The 18,633-nt window shown below is 42.0% G+C and overlaps 1 protein-coding gene across 5 annotated transcripts in view; it reads left to right on the top strand.

The window, feature by feature from the left end:
• Nucleotides 1-14,951, top strand: part of ELP3 (elongator acetyltransferase complex subunit 3) — a 133,003-nt gene extending 118,052 nt beyond the window's left edge. For 4 of the 5 annotated variants that reach the window (XM_073335612.2, XM_073335613.2, XM_073335614.2 and 1 more), the window contains one exon: nt 13,445-14,951. In XM_073335612.2, the coding sequence (XP_073191713.1) occupies nt 13,445-13,521 (77 nt within the window). In that variant the 3' untranslated portion in view covers nt 13,522-14,951. The remainder of the gene's footprint in view (nt 1-13,444) is intronic. The other variant, XM_073335615.1, reaches the window with a different exon arrangement.
• The last annotated feature ends 3,682 nt before the right edge of the window (nt 14,952-18,633 follow it).

Here is an 18,633-nt window from a genome sequence, read left to right as displayed (position 1 = left end):
TTCTGATTTTTTTCAATGAATTTTAAAGTCCCACATTGCCAAAAAGACAGATTCTTTTGATTTTGTTAGCACTATTTCAGATCCTCTCTATGGTTTATCAGTTGTTTACTCTTCTTTGTAATTGGATGTTAGTGATTGAGAATCTTTTATGTCACACTTGCATTTTCCATAATAAAACTAAAACAACCACAACATTGTGAAAAGTGTAAGTTCCAAACCAGACGATCCCATCAGTGTGTTCACAGCTCATGCTGCAATTTTATTTAATCAATCATTTTGCCAGTAGGACATATTTTTAGATTAGTTTTCAGTACCCAAGACAACAGTGTCAAGGTGGCTGTTCCCTCATGTTTCCTTTTGCTGTGTTTGGCAAGATGGTCTCTTGGGGTCAAATTGAAACTGTCAGTTACAGTTCTGTAACTGATGTGCATGCATTTGTAGCTGCTTCCATGTGTCATGTGGCAAAGCACAAAGAGTTGGAAATCATGCAGAGCTATGTTAGGGCAGGAAACTTCATGACTGCATCTCTCAGAGATTCTGAGTTTGGCTTGAGAGCCTTCCCTGTTTAATCCACTAGTTATTTACACCACTTGATCCTGACCAACTGTGGCTATCTGAAGTAGACAGGCACAATGAAATGAGGCTGGTTAGTTTTATCTTGCTGAATGGGAACAAACTAATTTTTTTTTTTTGGCAATACTTTCACAATAAAAACCAAAATTCTCTGAAGCATCTGGTACTAGCCACTGCCAGAGACAGGATACAGGACTAAATAGGAATAGCCATAGCAGATCAATGATCCATGTTCCCAATACTGATGTGTTCTTAGGGTCAGATCTTCCAAATCTTGCTCATTGAAGTAGTTCTGGTGACTTCATTGACTCCAGTAACATTATTTGTATAAGTAAAGGCTAATCCTAAACAAGAATTTTAGAATTACACATAGTTACATAACATAGTTTTGGGGAAATTGCCAAGAGTTCACTGTTAAATTTATGCTTTATTTTGATCTGAAGTACTGCATTAAATACCATGGTTTTGAATGGTATTTCGTTGAAATTGGTTTTTCTGAACTCAGTAAAGTTTCTTCTCAGAGATCTTGCTGAAGGTAAGATGGAGGAGTATCAAATCTCATATTGTTTTCTTTAGGTAACAGCAAAACTCTTGAAAGACACTGCTGCGTTTGCTGATTTTTCTTTACCAATCGTGTGACCCAAAAGATCCCCTATGGCTTAAAAGAAATTTTAAAATATTAAGTTTCAGAGTAACAGCCGTGTATTCGCAAAAAAGAAAAGGAGTACTCGTGGCACCTTAGAGACTAACCAATTTATTTGAGCATAAGCTTTCGTGAGCTACAGCTCACTTCATCGGATGCATGCATGCATCCAATGAAGTGAGCTGTAGCTCACGAAAGCTTATGCTCAGATAAATTGGTTAGTCTCTAAGGTGCTACAAGTACTCCTTTTCTTTTTTTAAAATATTAAGTGTCTTGTCTGTAAGTGACTGGATTGGAATGTTTTTAATACATTCTGGTTGTGTAAATCCATTGACTCTAAGCTGGAGCCAGATGTCACCGATGGGGAAAGAGCTGGGGCTCTCACTTGGAGTTCGTACTTCCTTCCATTTCTTCCCTTTAATACTTCAGTATTTGTATCTTAAATAAATAATATTATGGTTTTCCTAGTCGCAATAGCGGGTTCCAAATCTTCTAGCCAGTTCTTTCTACCTCGCCCTGTGGTATCTAAACTTCATTGATTTCAGCTGGACTTGCACACATGAATAAGGGAGTAAATTTGGATTCCTTCTGTGCCTTTCCCGACCATCAAAGTGGCAGTGCAGCAAAGGCGTACAATAGAACCTCAAAATTACGAACACCAGAATTACAGACTGACTGGTCAACTGGACACCATGTGAAACCAGAAATAACCAATCAGGCAGCAGCAAAGACCCCCCCCCCCCCCAAAAAAAAGTAAATACTGTACTGTGCCAGTATCTTAAAGGTGGGCACATTTGGATTGTCTGTCCCCACACCCACCCTTCTCACACCGGGCAGCCACTTACAACAAGGCAGCCAGAGCCAGTAGAGCAGGAGCAGCAGTGCTGGGGTCTGCCTTGCTTTTTTCTCTTTCCTCCCCCCCTTCCCCCCCCCCCAGCAGGATGCGCTGCCTTTACCCCTTCTCCCCCAGCCGGGAGAGGGATGCACTGTTTTTTAGCCCCCTCTCCCGGGAGGGGAGCACACTGTTTATAGACACACACTCACTCACTCACTCACTCACTCACCCCTCCCTGCTGGAAGGCAGACAAGCTTGCAGACTCATGCCAGTGCTGAATAGGGAGCTCAGCTGCTGCTGAAACCTGGCCTAGAGTGTCAGCTGCTGGATCAGGGGCCCAAACTGTGTTTTGTTCAGATTTATGAACATTTTGTTCAGAGTTATGAACATTTCAGAGTTACAGACAACCTCTATTCCCAAGATGTCCATAACTCTGATGTTCTACTGTATACTCCACCCTTTTGGGGAGAGATGCCATTGTTGCTTAGCAGTTGTATCTGCAGTGAATGAAAGAACATCCTTGAGTGGTACTGAAGGAAGCAGCCCCATCTGGTCCTCTTTGGGCTGGAACGATTGGAGCTGTGTTGCTGACTTCAGGTGAAACTTTTGGCTTTTGGCAGAGCCATGTAACTTTTTTTCCTATTCCTTCCTTTAAGACCTCTGTACACTAACCAAAGAAATTGTTTTAGTATCTTTATAACCAGATCATGTTTGAGTAATGTTCTGTGTCGAACTCAGAACTTAGAGGAAAGTTCTTACAATTTGCCTGGCTGCTTTATGCTTCTGGCAACATACTGTGCAATCCTAAAAGAAAGTCATTTTTCCTGCAGAGCCTCTGAGAGTAGGTTTTGCCATAATTAGAATTGCACTTGGCACATTGTTTAAATCCATTAATCTGGGAATTTCATTCTATATACATAAGCTGATTTTTACTATATCATATTGCATGTTCCACTGAATGCATTTAAGTAAGCTTGGAAGAAATAGGTTTTTATCAGTAAATGTCGGTTAATGCTGAATTCACTGTACACACACAAGCTTACAAAAAATATTTCTACCTGTGATAATAAAAATCTACAGATAGGCAAAGTAAGAAAAATTCAGCTTGAGAACTTTTAGAGGTTGATTTAAGGATATTTACTTTTTATGTTTTAACGTGTGATGTTGACAGTTTGTGTTTTAACAGTTAAAAAACTTTAATTCTTTGAATCCCAGCATCTACTGTCATGAAATAATTATTGACTGATGCTCCCCTTTTCCCCCGCTATTGGCTAATACGCCCCATAATTTCCCACAACTGTGAAAAAGTAAACTGATAAAAATTGAGGAAAAAAATCCTTAAAACCCAAAATTTTGCACAATTGTGAAAATTTAAATTGACAACAATTGGAAAAAATTCTTAAGAATGTTAACATTATCTGTCAAAATCTTTAATAATGTTTAAATTATCTTATTTTCTCTTAATCTGTTGACTAGTGAGCAGTGATTAAAGATTCTTTTGAGATGCTGCATTTGTATATTCCTATGTGGTAGGATTGAGTCAGAAGAGTATATTTAATTTTTGTGCTGAAAAGGGCATTGAGCATGTGCATAATCAAACCTGATTTTCACCCAGTTTAGGTACAATTCAGATTCCTTCCTGTTTTTCTAATCTGCTAGTGAGGTATCGTTCAGGATTTCCCTCACCTTTTATTCTGTTCACTCTTGGTATTTATACTGCACCATTGTACCCGACCCCATATAAAAATTTACTTAACTCTGACAGATAGTTAACCTTAGGTCCTTTTCTCCCCTTATCACAGACAAGCAGATGGGTTTTTACTATAGGTTTCAGAGTAGCAGCTGTGTTAGTCTGTATTCGCAAAAAGAAAAGGAGTACTTGTGGCACCTTAGAGACTAACCAATTTATTTGAGCATAAGCTTTCGTGAGCTACAGCTCACTTCATCGGCTGCATATTGTGGATCTTCTGTATTTTCCACAGTATGCATCCGATGAAGTGAGCTGTAGCTCACGAAAGCTTATGCTCAAATAAATTGGTTAGTCTCTAAGGTGCCACAAGTCCTCCTTTTCTTTTTAGGAGTTAACAAGAACATCTGAGGAACAGTGGGGGGGGGCGGGGGAGGAATAGTTTCACTTAGTATAATGACTCAACCACTCCCAGTCTCTATTCAAGCCTAAGTTAATTGTATCCAATTTGCAAATTAATTCCAATTCAGCAGTCTCTCGTTGGAGTCTGTTTTCGAAGTTTTTTTCTTGAAGGTTAGTCACTTTGAGATCATAAATCGAGTGACCAGATATAAATCGAATAAATCGAGTGACCAGAGAGATTGAAGTGTTCTCCGACTGGTTTATGAATGTTATAATTCTTGACATCTGATTTGTGTCCCTTTATTCTTTTACGTAGAGACTGTCCAGTTTGACCAATGTACATGGCAGAGGGGCATTGCTGGCACATGATGGCATAGATCACATTGGTAGATGTGCAGGTGAATGAGCCTATGATAGTGTGGCTGATGTGATTAGGCCCTATGATGGTGTCACCTGAATAGATATGTGGGCACAGTTGGCAACGGGCTTTGTTGCAAGGATAAGTTCCTGGGTTAGTGGTTCTGTTGTGTGGTGTGTGGTTGCTGGTGAGTATTTGCTTCAGGTTGGGGGGCTGTCTGTAGGTAAGGACTGGCCTGTCTCCCAAGATTTGTGAGAGTGATGGGTCGTCCTTCAGGATAGGTTGTAGATCCTTGATAATGCGTTGGAGAGGTTTTAGTTGGGGGCTGAAGGTGATGGCTCTGTTATTTTCTTTGTTGGGCCTGTCCTGTAGTAGGTGACTTCTGGGTACTCTTCTGGCTCTGTCAGTCTGTTTCTTCACTTCCGCAGGTGGGTATCGTAGTTGTAAGAATGCTTGTTAGAGATCTTGTAGGTGTTTGTCTCTGTCTGAGAGGTGGGAGCAAATGCGGTTGTATCGTAGAGCTTGGCTGTAGACAATGGATTGTGTGGTGTGGTCTGGGTGAAAGCTGGAGGCATGTGGGTAGGAATAGCGGACAGTAGGTTTCCGGTATAGGGTGGTGTTTATGTGACCATCGCTTATTAGCACTGTAGTGTCCAGGAAGTGGATCTCTTGTGTGGACTGGTCCAGGCTGAGGTTGATGGTGGGATGGAAATTGTTCAAATCATGGTGGAATTCCTCAAGGGCTTCTTTTCCATGGGTCCAGATGATGATGATGTCCTCAATGTAGCGCAAGTAGAGTAGGGGCATTAGGGGACGAGAGCTGAGGAAGCGTTGTTCTAAGTCAGACATAAAAATGTTGGCATACTGTGGGGCCATGCGACTACCCATAGCAGTGCCGCTGATTTGAAGGTATACATTGTCCCCAAATGTGAAATAGTTATGGGTGAGGACAAAGTCACAAAGTTCAGCCACCAGGTTTGCTGTGACATTATCGGGGATACAGTTCCTAATAGCTTGTAGTCCATCTTTGTGTGGAATGTTGGTGTAGAGGGCTTCTACATCCATAGTGGCCAGGATGGTGTTTTCAGGAAGATCACGGATGGATTGTAGTTTCCTCAGGAAGTCAGTGGTGGTCTCGAAGATAGCTGGGAGTGCTGGTAGTGTAGGGCCTGAGGAGGGAGTCTACATAGCCAGACAATCCTGCTGTCAGGGTGCCAATGCCTGAGATGATGGGGCGTCCAGGATTTCCAGGTTTATGGATCTTGGGTAGCAGATAGAATACCCCAGGTCCAAGGAGAGACTGCTGAATTGGAATTAATTTGCAAATTGGATACAATTAACTTAGGCTTGAATAGAGACTGGGAGTGGTTGAGTCATTATACTAAGTGAAACTATCCTCCTCCCCCCCCCTGCCCCCCACGTTCTTGTTAACTCCTGGAAATGGCCCACCTTGATTATCACTTCTAAAGGTTTTCTCTCCCCGCCCCACTCTCCTGCTGGTAATAGCTCATCTTAAGTGATCACTCTCCTTACAATGTATATTTTTTCATGGTTTTTTTCATGGTCTGTGTGTATATATAAAATCTCATCACTGTACTTTCCACTTTATGCATCCGATGAAGTGAGCTGTAGCTCACGCAAGCTTATGCTCAAATAAATTGGTTGGTTTTTACTATAGAAATGCTGGGATAAAAAGTTGGATCTTACATTTGTCCTGAGTTCACTGAGAGTCATGATCATTCTGACTTCCTGTGGGAGAACAACTGAAGACCCCATTAAATTCACTAGAGACCTTGCCAAGTAGACTTAATTTACCTGGAAGCACTTAGATGAAAGTACTAAACTGATGGATACTCCAGAAAACACTAAGATAGGATAGAATTATGTAGTCACAGGTCACCTGACAAGAAAATTCTGTCCCCTTTCTCTACAAGTCCTCTCTCTTCTAGCATAGGTGACATTCCTGATGAGCCCAGGAGAAACAGTGAGAGATCCCAGTCCCATTCCATTAAGGACCTTAAATGTAACTCCTTATTCAATGTAGTGTAGAGATGGGATCACAGCGGTGATGTGTTTACACTGATCTGTGTTTAACAGGCAGGCTGCCACATGCCATGCCTGGTGGAGATTTTTAGCATCAGTGTTTTCATTCCCAGTTAGTGTTCCAACCGTGTTGCGCAGGGCGTTTGGTTTTATGGACTGTGCTGTTCAGAGCAACTATGGTCTCTGGGTTAATACAGGTGCTTCAGTCTAAACTCTCCAAGCAAACCTGAGGCAGGATTTTTCAGCCACGCGGAGCAGGGCTTGGTTTAAAGCCAAGTCTTGTGAATAATTCAAGCACTTTCAAGGAAATTTTTATGTTTGCTACTTTAAAAACCCCAATTAACTGTGTTCATTTTTAAAAAATCTCCTCAATCCAGTGTGTGTGAGACTCTTACCCCATTATTGATGGATGATTCTGGACTATGTCTATCCTCTTCATCAGAATATAGATGCATTGTTTGGTGCGATGGGAATGTTGGGCTTTATCTGGGTAGCTTCACCTAGCTTCACTAGGAGGGTGGTGATGCACTGGAATGCGTTACGTAGGGAGGTGGTGGAATCTCCTTCCTTAGAGGTTTTTAAGGTCAGGCTTGACAAAGCCCTGGCTGGGATGATTTATTTGGGGATTGGTCCTGCTTTGAGCAGGGAGTTGGACTAGATGACCTCCTGAGGTCCCTTCCAACCCTGATATTCTATGAAAAAGGCCCATCAGCTGGCTGGGTGGAAACTGTGTTGTAGATTTATATGTGCAGCAGTGAGTAGTAAAGAGAAGAGTCACATCACCAAGATCTTTACACCAGACGTACCTTGTAAAAATGTATTGTAGACACACTAAGTGTCCCATTGTGATATATAACCAAGTTATCTGTGAGTAGTTGGAACTGTGTATTGTTTCGTTAGTTGCCGCTTTGATTTCTCTTGGCACTGTGCACTCACTATCCTTTTCTTGACCAGGAGGATGGTAATATAACCCTGTTAGTTTATTTGTATTCTCATGACTTGGGATTTGTATCCATATAGATTCTCCTATATGGTCCTTTTTCATTATGAAATTTTTCATTAGATACTACGAAAACTTGCATGTATAGTGCTATTCCCCTGTGTCTATGACCTTTTCTTCCTGTATAATTTTTAGGCAGTTTAGTGTTCCATTCATCTATTTTTCCACCATGTTTCAGTAATGCATATTATGTTAAGCTTGTCTTCTGTTGCCAGGGATTCCAATTTACCTGCATTTACTTACAAGCTTTTCCCATTGGTGTAGAGACGCACATTCTTGTTTTTCATAGTGTACCTATTTTTATTTAACTCCTTGGTTAGACACCCTGTAACTTTTCCAAAGGGGCACATTTTTCTGACCTATATTTCATCAGTCACAGATACCTTTGTATTACTAAAAAAGAAAAGGAGTACTTGTGGCGCCTTAGAGACTAACAAATTTATTTGAGCATAAGCTTTCGTGAGCTACAGCTCACTTCATCGGATGCTCACGAAAGCTTTTTTTTTAATGTTATAGTTCTTGACATCTGATTTGTGTCCATTTATTCTTTTACGTAGAGACTGTCCAGTTTGACCAATGTACATGGCAGAGGGGCATTGCTGGCATATGATGGCATAGATCACATTGGTAGATGTGCAGGTGAACGAGCCTCTGATAGTGTGGCTGATGTGATTAGGCCCTATGATGGTGTCCCCTGAATAGATATGTGGACACAGTTTGCAACAGGCTTTGTTGCAAGGATAGGTTCCTGGGTTAGTGGTTCTGTTGTGTGGTGTGTGGTTGCTGGTGAGTATTTGCTTCAGGTGAGGAGGCTGGTCAAAAACCAGTCGGAGGACACTTCAATCTCTTTGGTTACTCGATTACAGACCGAAAAGTTGCAATTCTTCAATAAAAAAACTTCAAAAACAGACTCCAATGAGAGACTCCTGAATTGGAATTAATTTGCAAACTGGATACAATTAACTTAGGCTTGAATAAAGACTGGGAGTGGATGTGTCATTACACAAGTAAAACTATTTTCCCATGTTTACACACACACACACACAAAACACTGTTCCTCACACGGTTCTTGTCAACTGCTGGAAATGGCCCACCTTGATTATCACTACAAAAGGTTTTTTTTCCCCCCAGCTCTCCTGCTGGTAATAGCTCACCTTACCTGATCACTCTTGTTACAGTGTGTATGGTAACACCCATTGTTTCATGTTCTCTGTGTATATAAATCTCCCCACTGTATTTTCCACTGCATGCATCCGATGAGGTGAGCTGTAGCTCACGAAAGCTTATGCTCAAATAAATTTGTTAGTCTCTAAGGTGCCACAAGTACTCCTTTTCTTCTAGTGGGCATAGTTGTCTGACTGGTGTGTTCCTCAGCACCTCTCTGCTTTCCCCCAGTTCTTCGCTTAAGTAATTCTACGTAAACTTGTTAAGTTTCTGTGTCAGCAGTCCATTCTGCTTTGGTTGAGATGCAGTCCATCTCTTGTGTATAGGCTCTCCCTTCTCCATAAAGTTCCCTAGTGCTTAATACATTTAAATCTTTTTCTTTGCACCATTTTCTCATCCATGAATTGAAGCCTTGGCGTTCCTCTCTATAGTTGGACCTGTGTGTGGAACTGGAAGCTATCAGAGAAAGCTACTGTAAAGACCTTGGGAAAAGGCCTTTTTCCTAATAATGTACATCTGCCTTCCATACTTACCATAAAACATTAATCCGAGCTCCTTCCTGAGATGACTAGTTCTAAGGCTTCCTTTCCTTCCTATAGATTTTTGTTTTAGAAACATGCATGAGACCCTGCCTGGTCTGGCTGCCAAGGTAAGTCAGCAAAATAGTTCTGCATCTCCACACAGGGTCCTAAAGCTTAACAATTGGTTACAGTGGGAATGAGCGGGATTCTCACACCTCCCACTTCTTGTTCCTGAGCCAGTTCAGAAAAGTGTCTGTTGTTGAAGGATGTGACTGTGAAATAAATTGTTGGCTTTGAATTTTGAATAAAAGACCTCAGAAGGGATTCAGACTGTGATTCCTCAAATGGCGGTGTCACGTCTTCCTGTCTTCCTCTGGGGTATGTGGCTAGCCAAGCTGCAAGATCATTCTTGTTAATGATTTGAACCTATTGTCGTCAAATGAGGAAGAGAAAAGGAGTACTTGTGGCACCTTAGAGACTAACCAATTTATTTGAGCATGAGCTTTCGTGAGCTACAGCTCACTTCATCGGATGCATACCGTGGAAACTGCAGCAGACTTTATATACACACAGAGATCATAAAACAATATGTCTGTAGGCAAGGACTGGCCTGTCTCCCAAGATTTGTGAGAGTGTTGGGTCATCCTTCAGGATAGGTTGTAGATCCTTAATAATGCGTTGGAGGGGTTTTAGTTGGGGGCTGAACGTGACGGCTAGTGGCGTACTTGAGAGACAGGCCAGTCCTTGCCTACAGACAGCCCCGCAACCTGAAGCAAATACTCACCAACAACCACATACCACACAACAGAACCACTAGCCCAGGAACCTATCCTTGCAACAAAGCCCGTTGCCAACTGTGCCCACATATCTATTCAGGGGACACCATCACAGGGCCTAATAACATCAGCCACACTATCAGAGGCTCGTTCACCTGCACATCCACCAATGTGATCTATGCCATCATGTGCCAGCAATGCCCCTCTGCCATGTACATTGGTCAAACTGGACAGTCTCTACGTAAAAGAATAAATGGACACAAATCAGATGTCAAGAATTATAACATTCATAAACCAGTCGGAGAACACTTCAATCTCTCTAGTCACGCAATCACCGACATGAAGGTCACTATCTTACAACAAAAAAAACTTCAAATCCAGACTCCAGTGAGAAACTGCTGAATTGGAATTCATTTGCAAATTGGATACTATTAATTTAGGCTTAAATAGAGACTGGGAGTGGCTAAGTCATTATGGAAGGTAGCCTATTTCCCCTTGCTTTTTCCTACCACCACCCCCCCCCCCCCGACGTTCTGGTTAAAGTTGGATTTAAACTTGGAGAGTGGTCAGTTTGGATGAGCTATTGCCAGCAGGAGAGTGAGGTTTTGTGTGTGTGTGTGTGTGTGTGTGTGTGTGTTCCCCGGGGGGGCGGGCTGAGAAAGCCTGGATCTGTGCTGGAAATGACCCACCTTGATTACCATGCACATTGTAGGGAGAGTGGTCACTTTGGATGAGCTATTACCAGCAGGAGAGTGAGTTTGTGTGTGTGGTTTTTGGAGTGGGGTGAGGGGGTGAAAGAACCTGGATTTGTGCAGGAAATGGCCCACCTTGATTATCATACACATTGTGAAGAGAGTGGTCACTTTGGATGGGCTATTACCAGCAGGAGAGTGAGTTTGTGTGTGGGGGGGGGGGGGGTGGAGGGTGAGAAAACTTGGATTTGTGCTGGAAATGGCCCAACTTAATGATCACTTTAGATAAGCTATTACCACCAGGAGAGTGAGTTTGTGTGTGTATGGGGGTGGGAGGGTGAGAAAACCTGGATTTGTGCTGGAAATGGCCCACCTTGATTATCATGCACATTGTAGGGAGAGTGGTCACTTTTGATAAGCTATTACCAGCAGGACAGTGGGGTGGGAGGGGGTATTGTTTCATGGTCTCTGTGTGTATATAATGTCTACTGCAGTTTCCACGGTATGCATCCGATGAAGTGAGCTGTAGCTCACGAAAGCTCATGCTCAAATAAATTGGTTAGTCTCTAAGGTGCCACAAGTACTCCTTTTCTTTTTGCAAAGACAGACTAACACGGCTGTTACTCTGAAACCTGGTTAATTCTCTGTTAATTTGGAAATTCTAGGCCTATTGCAGGAGTTGGTGAGTGAGGTTTTGAGGCCTGTGATGTGCAGGAGGTCAGACTAGAGGATCATGGTAGTCCCTTCTAGCTTCAATGAGTCTGTAACCCTATCATTTTGGATCTGACTCTCAGCAAAGAGGCAGCAGCACCCACCCTTAGAGCCTCTCCCTGGGAAAAGGTTTCAGAGCAGCAGCCATGTTAGTCTGTATTCACAAAAAGAAAAGGAGTACTTGTGGCACCTTGGAGACTAACAAATTTATTTGAGCATCTGAAAATCCCTGTTGCTCAGAGTGTGGAAGTTTGTCTGCAAGATATTTTTCTTCTATTATCTCTTCTTCAGCTTCCCTACCTGTAAAATGGTGGTGATACCTACTTCACCAGAGGTATTAGCATCTTTGCAGTGCTTTGCGAACATCCAACTCTGTAGAGATGCTAAGTATTTAAGTAGTTTGGTAACAATACTAAAAATAAAGTCCAAGGAAAATGCTTTTACATGAACATCCCAAAGAATTAACATGGCTGAAGGCAAACTTATTGTGAATGTTGTGCATGTCGGAACAGACGGGTTGATAACTGGGTTGATTAAGTCTCTAAGTAGTAATGTGGTTAATTCCTGGATGGGGAAAGAGCCAGTTCCTAAGTGCCACATTTTCCAGGAACCGACTGGAGGGACAAGAAGTTTAAGGGTTTCTTTCTTTAAGCAATGCCAGGTATTTTCTGGGTCCGTCAGCCAGCCTGACTACCAGCGATTCTATAATGCTCTGAGAAGGGTTTGTCTGTCTGTTTGTCCTCCTTTGTCCCTCATTCGATAACTAATGCCTGCATCTGTGTATAATTAGAGATAAGGTGGGGGCAGCTGTTATTACTCTCTCCTGTAATGCTGTCCCTCTGCTGGATGTTGTTGAAAACCAGTGTTCTTCTAGGGCATTGGGTTTATCTTGGAGTTGGTCATCACAGGATCTAATTAAGGAAGAAAAGAGGGAGAAGAGCCTGTTTAACAACAATGGCATTCTAAAGCCTCCCCTTTAATGAGGAAATTGAATCTGTGACTGCAGAGCCCACGTGTACATTTAAAGTGGATCCAAGCATATTTCTGTGAGTGAAGACAGACCTTGCTGGGTTTCAGAGCTCTTCAGCTGTCTGTAATGATGTCTGCAGCTGCACCTCTGCCTCTCAAGAGCTTGTCTTTGCTTTGTGTTAAGAGCTATACTTAGGATAAGTTTGATACTTAGGAACATTAAATGGTTATTCTAATTGTAGCCCTCCATCACTGCTCACAATCATCCCTCTTCACAGGAGGAAGGGTAGATGTGTTGCTCAGTTCAGCTGTTTTACCAAGTTCCTATACCCCTGTCCCCAAAAGCAGAGCACAATCTTTCCAGAGTGCTAATGACTAACTACCCACAGCCCATACATGGTGGCACCATGGAAGGCCCAGTGGCTAGGATTTACCCCAAGGAATTTAGGTACCTGACTCCCATTCATTTTGACTTTCTGTGAGTTGGGCACTTTTTTCTCTCAAGTCCCTTTGAAAATGCTAATCGCTGTGCCTTAGCATCAAGTTGTAAGAGAGTAGGTGAGCTTGCTCTAGTAAACTATCCACCTGTCTGGTTTATAAATTAACCCTAAAGAAACTTGGTCATCCCCAGGCAGAGGTTGCCTGGAGACTAGCTAAGTTCCAAAGATTTTGTGAGGCATTATGCAGGGGAGGAGACAGGGATTCTGGCCACTATGCTGGGACTGCAGGCTGGTGAAGGTTTCCACATAGTATGCCTGCTTCCTTCTTGCTGTCCCAGCCTAGCATAACACAGCTGGGGGGCGGGTCACTTAACTGAGGGTCAGACGTAGTCCTCCCCCAGCAGTGATATGCACACCAGGTTGCTCTGCAGTTTATCTGAAACCTCATTGTTCAAATGTCTCCAGAACCCTTCAGAAAAACAGGACTGTACTGTGTAGCTTTGCTGGACTCTCCTCTGTTACAAATCTTACCTGTGAAAATCACTTGTCTGCATATCTCTGTTTTCCAGGGCCTGATCTCTTGCCATCCATCACCGCACTGATGAGTTTTGCCCCTCTATTTTGTTGCAGGAGTTGGCACCAGGAATTATTACAGGAAGATTGGCTATGAGCTGGAAGGGCCATATATGGTGAAAAAGCTGGACTGATGCCCTAAACAAGAGGCACTGGAACCCCATCTTCATACCAGATGTGCTCCTGGGAGCAGGGCAGAGATGATGCTGACTAACCCTGGCAAGAAAGCTCGGGGGGAAGGAATGCAAGCTTAAAACAGAGGTCTGCTTGTTGCTAAGTATTTGTTATGCTGGAGTCCCCAGCCATAAATTGAAATCTCTACTGGGAGGGGCCCGATATTATTCTCCTGAGAGACCATCCATCGTTCCTTGCAGTGGGGATCTCATGAGAGAGCCACACATCTTATTAGCTGACGTAATACTCCTGGAGTTGGTGCAGTAGTGCATTGAAACGAGCAGAGTTGTGCTGTTTTGCTGATTGAAGGTTCTCGTTTTAGGGGACCCAGTTGAACATCTGGCTCACGTTCTATCCGCATTTCCATTATGATGTCACTAGCATCATTTTTAAAACGTAGGCATGGAAAGCTTGCAGTCAGTTGAAACTGGGCTTGCAAGTTACTCGGGAAGCACAAATATTGTATTATTATATTATGCGTCTATTTTTAAATTGGGCTGGCTATCTTCTCTCCATACCAAGTAACAAGGTTTAACTATTTTCGGGTAGGTGTGTGTGGTGGGGGCAGAGTGGTTTGCAAACATTTTGGATATTGTCAAGGTTTTGAGATTCACATTTTGACCAACTCTGCACTAGGGCAGAGTCTTAATTTTGGATCACTCCAGCAATGAGAGATTTTAAGAAAAGTCTTTTTAGAAGAGTCAGTATAAGTGTCCGATGTGAGACCAAGCTACAAACTTCTGTGTGTAAAGGCTGTGTGTTCAGCCCATTCCCCTATATTGGGGAATCCTGGGGTACAGTAGGTTTATAAGTGCTCTTTGTGCTGCAATATTTGAGCACTCAGAAGTATATTTTTTAAAAGCATTATGCTAGATTTTAGCTGCTTGACTCATGAAAGTCAATGGGAGCCATGCAGCAAAAATTGAATGGAATGCATTAGAATGTGTGTCTGCATGATAGGAGAGAAGCAGCTTGAACTCTTTTATAGTCTTTTGACCTGAAATGGGGTTGAAATAAAGGGAAGCCATGTGAACCGAGTTCAGCATTTTACACATGCTACTCTTATAAATGAATCCGCCACAAGTCTTCTGGAAACTTCACATGTAATAGCTGCTCATAGACACATGTGATTAACTTGAAGAGAGTTCCTGCAGTTGTGTTTCAATGCTGTTCATTAACTATGACTGCCACCAGGATCTATTGCTGCTTCAGAACATTGGCTTCTGGGGTCATGGGCTAAGAGCTGCTCTGACGTCTACTGACGCACACCTAACCAAGGAAGGGGAGAAATATGGGCAGGCGGTAGACATGCATTCTTTCTGGAGAGAATCTTTTAATAGAATTGTGTAAAGAATAGCTGACAATAAACTTTATATTATTGAAGTGTGAACTTCTTAAAGGTGTCCTGTTTTTTAAGGCTTTAGCGACTAAAATGCATCCAGACCAGTTTAACTCAGAGGTAGGAAAATTCCATGCCATTTTTGCTTTCTAATGGTATATACGGTCATCCTGCTTTTCAAATAAGAAAAGGGGGTGGGGGTCTGTGGCAAGGGGATTTGTGCTTGGTTTTTTTACAAGTCTTTTCCATCTTGCAAGACTCTGTGGTAACTGAAGAACTGGTAGAATTCTGACATAAATACAGATGAAATCAAACCTGATTTATTGAAGGAGGATGATTTTTATTCAGAACGTTTAAAATTCTCTTAGAGGGATAGTTTGTTTTATTATCACCTGTTTAGCTTACATGACTCATATACACTTGGAATAAAAATAAAACTCTTGCTTTAAGATTTAACAACCCCTCCCATTATCCTTTAAATAAGGGCTGAGAATGCTCACAGTGCACATTTCTGAAACCTTCAGGTCTTCCAGCAAAACCAGGGAAGACCAGATTTGACACCTTTCAAGCCACTTGCTTGCTTCATCAAGAAGCATCAAAAGGTACAAAACCGATGATCTAGTTTTCCTTTTACAGGTCACCTCATGTCTTCTTTCTGCACTTGCTCTGCTTATGCCAGAACACAGATTCATTAGTCCTTCTTGACCATGCCGTGATTACAGAGATACCTAGAACCAGTGTTATAATGGAGGCTTCTACACTCAGCATTCCACAAAATATCAAATCTTCTCAGCCCATTGGTGTTAGCAGCAGCATCCTGTGCAAGTTGCAGTTTGAGTAACCACATTTTGCTGAGCTGAATTCCTCTTAACAGTTTCAAATGGACAAAGTTTTCTTCATTTCCTGGCCTAAACCCCTGTGTGACATTGCTGTGCACAAACAGCTGCTACATTGCACCCTAGAGGGAGCTGCCCTACAATGGTGGATAGTGATTCCTTAGCTCTGTCTTTAAAAGCATTTGGGAACCCATACGTTGGAGTGTATTTTCTAGATATGTAATCTCTGTTCTATTCTAGATAGGTTTTTATACCACGCTAATTGTCATAGTATCTGAGCACCTTCCAGTAGTGCATTAAGTAATGTGACTACACATCTGTCACATGGTGTTTGTGTTCTCATCCTCTTGCCAGAGGGGGAAGTGTGTGCAGCGGAGTATCTTGGTTTGGTAAGGTTTTTTATTTATTAAATAAAAATACCTGTTGCTGTGTGTGTATATTGAGGAAGGAAAGGTCAAAGAAATGCACCTTGCAGTTGGAAAAGTGGTGACATTAGAGACAGTCCTTAGTTGCTGGGGAAGTTCATTCCACAGTCTCAGACCACCCCTGGAGAAAGGTCTGTCTCCCACACAGATGAGCTTTACTCTTACTGTTGCGAGTTCCATTGTGCCAGAGGAGCTAAGTTGTCAACCATGGTCTTTGCCCTGGACCTTTAGATAGTCTTTTAGGTATCCTGGATCCAGACCATGGAGCACTTTGAAGATAAGGACCAAGACCTTGAACTTCATTCAAAATTCTGTGGGACGCAAAGAACGGGTGTGTTGTGCTCACAATAACCCATGTTGCTGAGGACACATGCTGCAGCATTTTGTACTACTTGGAGTTTCCTAAGTGCTGACAGTTTCATGCCTAGGTATATCACATTGCTGTAGTTCAGCCGAGAAGTGGTGAAGGCATGAATAACTGAGGCCAAGTTTCTTCTGCCAGGATGGGATGGAGTCTTCTAGCTAACTGGAGATAGTACAAAGCATTACTTGCAGTTGTTATGTGAGAGCTCAGCATCCATGAGGAAACAAAGAATACTTCTAGACTATAGACTGTATTGACGAGTTGTGGATGTCAAACTTCAACCAACGGAGATTGCACAGTCCTCAGAGTACTTTCCTCTGACCATCTTCACCTCTTCCTGTTTTGCTTGGGTTCAGCTTTAGCCATTTGTTCTCATCCAAGCACTGCACCATTTTATGTGGTTAAGGATGGGTAGAGCTGTGTGTCATTTGCATATTGCTGGCACTTGAGTCCATATTGTCTGATCAGTTCACCTAGTGTTTGCATGTAGATATTGAGAAGGTCCAGAGAGAGAATTGATCCTTGTAGGATCCCCACAAGCAGAAGAGTCTGGTGGTGTAGGTGCAGTTTCCCATCACTACTTGTTGGTCCCATCAGGAAGGACTCAAACCACTATAGTGCATTACCCTGGACTCCTGCCACTTCACTCAGGTGAGAGAGCAGTATCTCATGATCAGCGGCGTCAAATTCACTGTCACTCTATTCACTATGAGTGCCACGAAAGCAGTGTCCGTTCCCTGTCCTGGCATGAATCAAGATTGTGCCAGGTCTAGAAAGTTGGCTTTATTTAGATGAGCAGCTAGTTGTCCTTTTGCTGTCTTCTCTGTGAGCTTGCTCAGGAATGGGAGGTCTGACATTCAGCAATAATTGGCTTTTTTCAACAAAATGTTATGTATGGCTTGTCAAGCTTTACAGTTCAGTGATGTTCACATTCTCTAGCATGGCACAGAGATATATCAGCATCTCAAGACAAGAATTAGCAGAAGTCAGTTTGGTTTCTGTCCAGGAGTAGGCAAGAGGGAGGCAGTATTTGCTGTGAGGATCTTATCTGAGCATGTGATAGAAATGCAAAGGGAAATCCATATGTGCTTTTTGGATTTAGAAAAGGCATTTGATAAAATTCAATGTGACAAAATGATGGATACTCTTTTTAAGAATGTAGTATTGACTTCCAAGATCTATGATTAATAAAAAGCTGGTATTGGGGACAGAAAGCAGCAATCCAAATGAACTGTGAAATAGCTGAGTGTTGTAGCATCAAGGAAGGTGTATGCCAGGGTTGTATCCTATCTCCACCACTATTCAACATATATGCAGAAATTCTAATGAGGGAAAGTTTAGAAGACATTTACCAGGACATACACAGGTCAATGGCATATACATTAGCAACATACAATACTCCAATGACCTAGTTTGCATCACTATGATGAGGGAAAACTTCAGAACATGCTTATTGCTATGAATAATGCCAGCAAGAAATATGGAAGGATGATTAATGTTAGAAAGACAAAAAGTATAAGTAACCATAGAAATACACAAGATAGGCAATATCTATATCTCAACAGTCAAGTGATGAAATGAGTGAATAGCTTCCCCTGTTTAGGGAATCCAATAACATCAGAAGGAAGATGCAACAAAGAAATCAGGAAAAGGATGATACAACTTGCAAAAAGTGCATTCAACAATTTGCAAAGACTTTTGTATTGTTGAAAGTTTGAATTACACATCTGTACTAGATTGCTGAAGTGCTACGTATAGTAAACTTACCTGTATGGATGTGAGAGCTGGACACTTAAAAAGGACACAGAGATGACTCAGAGTGTTTTTTTTTATTACGGAAGAATGTCAGAAATTAACCATTTGGATAACCAAAACAAGATACAATGAGGTAATGACAAGGCTGAATTTTAAAAGATATATATATATATTTTAAAATCCTAGATAAGAGAATAACATCTTTCTGTGAACACATTGCTTGCTGATTGTAGAATGACTCAATTCTGGCACTCATACGATCACCTAAGATTGCAGGCAAACCAGGAAGAGAAATAAAGAGAGCCAGCTGTATCAGAAACGTTGTCAGATAGTCTGGTATCCAAAGGAGATTG

The sequence above is a fragment of the Lepidochelys kempii genome, chromosome 3 (assembly GCF_965140285.1).
Source record: "Lepidochelys kempii isolate rLepKem1 chromosome 3, rLepKem1.hap1, whole genome shotgun sequence".
NCBI classification, from domain to species: domain Eukaryota; kingdom Metazoa; phylum Chordata; order Testudines; family Cheloniidae; genus Lepidochelys; species Lepidochelys kempii.
This window is presented reverse-complemented; position numbering and strand designations above follow the sequence as displayed.